This window comes from Bidens hawaiensis, unplaced genomic scaffold, assembly GCF_021521415.1.
Source record: "Bidens hawaiensis isolate Kalapana, Puna unplaced genomic scaffold, B.hawaiensis_p1.1 tig00013987_1, whole genome shotgun sequence".
NCBI classification, from domain to species: domain Eukaryota; kingdom Viridiplantae; phylum Streptophyta; class Magnoliopsida; order Asterales; family Asteraceae; genus Bidens; species Bidens hawaiensis.
The window spans coordinates 245,431-251,280 of record NW_027492199.1 but is presented as its reverse complement, the minus strand read 5'-3'; the positions used below and the strand labels follow the sequence as shown (position 1 = coordinate 251,280).

Genomic DNA, 5,850 nt, shown 5'->3' with positions numbered 1-5,850 from the left:
ATGTTGAATTGGGAAAAGTGTCATTTTATGGTGACGGAAGGGATTGTGCTGGGTCATAAGATCTCGAGAGATGGTATTGAGGCGGATCGGGCAAAGATTGATACTATAAGTAGACTTCCTCCACCGACAAATGTGAAGGCGATTAGGAGTTTCTTGGGCCATGCGGGTTTTTATCGGCGATTTATTAAAGACTTTTCCAAAATTACCCGCCCCATGACCCGACTCCTCGAGAAAGATGTACCGTTTGTGTTTGATGATGAGTGTGTGAAGGCGTTCATGTTTTTTAAGGAGAAGCTCATAAGTGCTCCCATTCTTTGTTCTCCCGATTGGAGTTTGCCGTTCGAGCTCATGTGTGATGCTAGCGATTATGCGGTTGGAGCGATTTTGGGGCAAAGGCTAGATAAACATTTTCACCCCATTTATTATGCTAGAAAGACGTTGAATGATGCTCAAGAGAATTACACCACCACCGAGAAGGAGCTTTTAGCCGTTGTTTTCGCATTTGACAAGTTCCGCTCGTATCTCGTACTTTCAAAGACCACCGTTTTTACCGATCATGCAGCCTTGTGTTTTCTCTTCCAGAAGAAAGACGCAAAGCCTCATCTTATACGATGGATTCTTCTACTTTCCGAGGTTGACATCGAGATTAAAGATAAGAGGGGTGCGGAGAACGTAGCGGCCGATCATTTATCCCGTTTAGAGGATCCGAGAAGAGAAGAGTTGCGTGAGGAGGAGATTGGAGATACATTCCCTCACGAGTCGATCGATTTTGTTGCGGCTGAGAAGCAAGGTATGCCATGGTTCACAGATTTTGCAAATTATTTGGCTAATGGTTTTGTGTTAGAGGGTATGACTACGCAACAAAAGAGGAAGTTCTTTCGGGATGTGAATCGATATGTGTGGGATGACCCGTTCTTGTTCAAGATTGGTGGTGATCAATTTCTGAGGAGATGTGTGACAAAGGAAGAAGGTTGGGATATTCTTAAGCATGTTCATGAAGGGTTGACTGGAGGTCATCATGGTGTGCATGCTACCGCGCAGAAGGTGTTTGATAGTGGGTTCTATTGGCCGACGGTTGTTAAAGATGCTGAAGAGTTTGTGAAGCTTTGTGATGCGTTCCAAAGAACAGGTAATATTTCATCCAAGAATGAGACGCCTCAAAATCCCATTCAAATTCTTGAAATCTTTGATGTTTGGGGCATCGACTTCATGGGACCGTTTCCCACGTCGAATGGTAATAAGTATATTTTGGTGGCGATTGATTATGTGTCGAAGTGGGTGGAAGCCCAAGCGTTGGCCACGAACGATGCACGAGTTGTTGTGAGGTTTCTTAAAAAGTTGTTTACTCGTTTCGGTACCCCGAGAGCTATTATTAGTGATCGGGGCACCCATTTTTGTAATACCGTCATGGAGAAAGCATTGGCTTGTTATGGGGTTACTCATCGTACCTCTACCGCCTATCACCCTCAAACGAATGGTCAAGTCGAGAATGCAAATCGAGGGGTGAAGAGGATTTTGGAGAAGACGGTTGGGGCTAGGCGAAAGGATTGGTCGGAGAAGTTAGATGATGCGTTGTGGGCATTCCGAACCGCATACAAGACTCCGTTGGGTACTACACCATTTATGCTTGTTTATGGTAAGTCTTGTCATCTCCCAGTGGAGTTGGAGCATCGTGCTTATTGGGCGTTGAAGACGGTGAATGTCGATCTTACCGAGGCCGCGAGGAAAAGATACTTTCAGATTCATGAGCTGGAGGAGCTTAGGGATGCAGCATATTCTCGATCGTTGAACATTAAAGAAAAGACGAAAGCGTTACATGATCGACGTTTAAAAGGTGGAAAAGAGTTCAAGAAAGGCGATAAGGTATTGTTATTTAATTCTCGTTTGAAGTTGTTTGCAGGAAAGTTGAGATCGAAGTGGACGGGACCGTACTTGGTGAAAGAAGTTTTCCCGTATGGAGTAGTGGAGTTGGAGAATCCGGATTATGGAACCTCATGGAAAGTGAATGGTCATCGATTAAAGCATTATCTTGGAGGACCGAAAGAGTCTATCGAGATGGAGGAAACTCCTCTCGATCCATCGCACTGAATTGTCACACGAGGTTCTTGAGTGAATACTCAAGTGTAGAGTTTGTACATTCTTTCCTATTTTAATTCTATTTTATTTTTCTTTGAGTCATTAACGTAGTTTTTTGTAGTTTTTCGTTATTTTTTTTTTTAAGTTTTTGTAAGTTTTGAAGGAAGATAGAGAGAAGATCCTCGTGAAGTCTAATGAAAAATTCAAGTATGGGGATGGAGCAGCAGGAGCCGTATACTTTTATAATTATTTATTTGCTGCTTTTATTCATGTTTATTGGTTTGGTTGGTTGGTCTGGTTACATACTTTGAATGATTATATCTATCAAATTGATAAGATTAATTTTTCGATATTGTTTGAATTGTTGCTTCCGTTCGTGTACAAGAGAAAGGAGATACTAGTTGCTGAGTACGCTCGGAGACGGAGGGCATTTATGGATGAGGACTTTAGCTTTATACTTCATACACATACTACCAGCTAAGTCTTTTCCTTTTTACTTCGTTTTTAGTCTTTAATTTTTAGCTTTGTTTTGTTTTTATTTATTTTTGTATTTTTAGGTTTTGTTTTGTTTTTAAATTTTTGAGTCGTGTTTTCGTCTCTGCATTGAGGACAATGCAAATTTTAAGTGTGGGGATAGGAACACATGTTTTTAACTTGTTTTTATTTATAAAAAAAAAAGTTTGAAAAATGTCCCTTGATTTTGTTCTTTTTGCGTATAAATGGGAGATGAGGATACTTATCGGGAATCGGTTTTCAAACTACTAATAATAAGATATAATAAATTACAGGAGCATACTTAATTTGGGATGTGTCGGTAGGCCCAGCTGATAGTGAAAGGCTTTTGAGAATGTAATAAATATACCTATAATTAAATCATTAAGTCTTGTGGGTTCTCAACTTAGGAAAATAGAAAAACTGAAATGTCTAAGGTAATGAATAAGCACCAGTGTAGGTTAAAACCTTGTAAATCTTAAAATTTGATTTCATCTACATAAGTAATGAGCATATAAAAATAAAATTGAAAAGATCCAATAATTTAATGTGTCTCCCTCTGGGATAGTGACTTGGAGATGACACCTATGGATGAGGATCGATGAAAATAAATAATATCCAACAACCTATGTGTTTTCTTTCGAGTTGGCAGCTTGACTGATAGGCCTCTGGGTGAGGATTAAAAGAATGTTCATAAGTATGATCAACAGCTTACATGCTTCTCATTGGGCTAGCAACCGCGGTGAGAACATCCATGGGTGAGGTCTAAATTATGTTGAAATATAAAAATTGTTCAAAATAATTCAAGTATTTATTTATGAAGTTAAAATTTTAATAGTTACAAGTTTTTAGGGTGCACTGGTAGAATATAATCTTTATGGTTTTCTCTTTGTTTTGACATGCCTGAAACAAATTAGGTGGATTTGTGATTCTAAATGTGAGACCTTTAGACTGAGTGTTAACTTAAACTTAATGCTAAACATGATTAGAGGTCTGATCTGTTGGCGGTTGGGTTTAAGTGGACAACAATATCGGCAATCGCGGTTTTTGTGTTCTTTGTAATTAATTAACATAATCTATATGTTTGTTAGACTATATTTCTCCGATTCTGATCCCATTGCAATTAGAGTTTTTCAGGGACGAAAAAAGATAAGTGTGGGGATATTTGATATAAGGCTAAATATATATAAATCCCTTGTATATTTAATATAATATTTTATTAGTTTTCGTTCGGTTTTTATTAGAATTTGTATATTACTAATTTATTTGAATATTTTAGGTTCTGGGTTTCAACCATGTCAAAAAGAGGGCGAAAACAAGCAAAATGGGAAAAGGCCCGTCGCGCGGCACTTTGGGCTCAGTTTTCTAGAATATTCTACAAATATTAAGTTTATGGGCTTAGATTTACGGAATCTTCTACTAATTTTAAGTTTATGGACCTTAAAAGTCTATATAAACACCCATAAACTTAACCCTAATCATAACCTGAAAGCCATAAATAAAATTTGGAGCTCAAGAGGTGATCTTTTGGAGGTTTTGAAGGCTTGGAATCATACGGTGGCGTGCTTATCATCCAAGAACGAAGACCACGGGTTTTATCGCCTTTAATCTTTCGTTTCTTTTGTTTTCCACCATGAATTCCTTTATTATTGTTTTGTTTTATTTTATGATGTTAGGCTAAAAATTATAGACTGCCTAGGCTTATGATGAACCTATTTTGACGTTGTGTTTTGATTTGGGATTTATTTATCGTTATGATTTTTATGATTTAGTAAAAGGTTTAATCATATTAAATTGATGCATATGGATATTTAGGATTGTTTGATTAATTGTTATTATTCCATAGTTGCCTAGATTATTGTTTGTCATTATGATAGGTTGCTATTAAGTCATCTACTTTGTGTTTTTGACTATTTTATGATTGATATGCATTAAGATCATAGGAATAATAATTATTAATTAATTAAACCAAAGTGTGCTGCTAACCTAAATCTGTAAGGTGCTAGGTTATTGATAGATCTTTATTATTTGATCTTGCTAGATTTAGTTCTTCGTAAGGAGTCCGTCTAGGTTTGATTATTTAATTATTGTCTATTGAATTAATTCGATATATTAAACTGCCTTTGATTTCTGCGCTGTAAGGTAGGATTTCGTATAAAGGAACTAAATTGTAAACAATTGGGTGACCGTAAGCGAACTTGATTTTTAATACTGGTGTGCGTTAAAACTTGTTAGAAATCCATAGGCTTTCTCTTGAGAAGGGTCAAGGGTCCTATTTGATTTTTCTTTTAAGTGTCTATTTTACGATCCAGTCCATAACTAAATATTTTCCCGAGTCAATTCATTACCAAAATTTAGGGGAGTCTAGCCTAGGTAGTTTTCTCATCATCATCTTATTTTCATAACAAACTTTGTTTTCGTTTAATTTATTTGTTTTCTTAATTAGTTTTAATTATAGTATTAATTTAGTATTTTAAATAAAAACCCCCTTAAACAAATATAAATAATAAGTTGTGTTTTGTAGTCAAGTCTAATTAGCTAGTAAACGTAATTTAAAGAGTCTCGTAGGTTCGATATCCGGACTTACTTAGCTGTACTAGAGTCGACTGGTTCACTTGCCGGTTAGTAGTTTAGTTAAGTTTAAAAGTCTAGAATTTATTACTTAGTGTCTAGATTAGCGTGTTTTTATATAACTACTTTTAGCACATCAGTGGTTCCGAGAGTTTTTGAGCGAGTTGACTGGAGAAGAATTGCAAAAAGTTGTATTGAAGATCGATAACACGTCCACAATTGCCTTTGTGAAAAATCCGGTTTTTCACAATCGAACAAAGCATATAAAATCCCGGTTTCATTTTATTCGTGATTGCTACAACGATGGCGAGGTTGATGTTGAGCACATTAGTGGGAAAGAGCAACGAGCAGATATCCTCACTAAAGTACTCGCAAAAATCAAGTTCACGGAGATGCGCGAGTTACTTGGAGTTGAAGACCTCCCGAAATCCGACTCGGGAATTAGGGGGGGGGGGGTGAATGTTGGAAATTAATTAACCGAGTCGGGTCTATTGGGTCCGAGCCTAAGTATCTCATTAAGTTGTATGGGGTTAAGGGGCTTTAGAGTTTAATTAAGATAACTTGTTAGCCAAGTTGGGTTAGCATTATAAATACATCAACCAAGTTAGGGTTATGTATTATGAACGTTATTGTAAACAGGTTTTTTGAGCTATATTTTCCTGGTTATAATAAAAGTCAGATTACTCTATATTGTTTGTTAATTATCGTTTA

The 5,850-nt window shown here is 36.7% G+C and overlaps 1 protein-coding gene across 1 annotated transcript; it reads left to right on the top strand.

The window, feature by feature from the left end:
- The first annotated feature begins 213 nt into the window (after positions 1 to 213).
- LOC143545620 (uncharacterized) lies at positions 214 to 2,088 on the top strand. The gene is made up of 3 exons (XM_077037470.1): positions 214 to 372; positions 583 to 1,129; positions 1,658 to 2,088. The coding sequence occupies exons 1-3, from the start codon at positions 214 to 216 to the stop codon at positions 2,086 to 2,088; spliced, it is 1,137 nt and encodes a 378-aa protein (XP_076893585.1).
- The last annotated feature ends 3,762 nt before the right edge of the window (positions 2,089 to 5,850 follow it).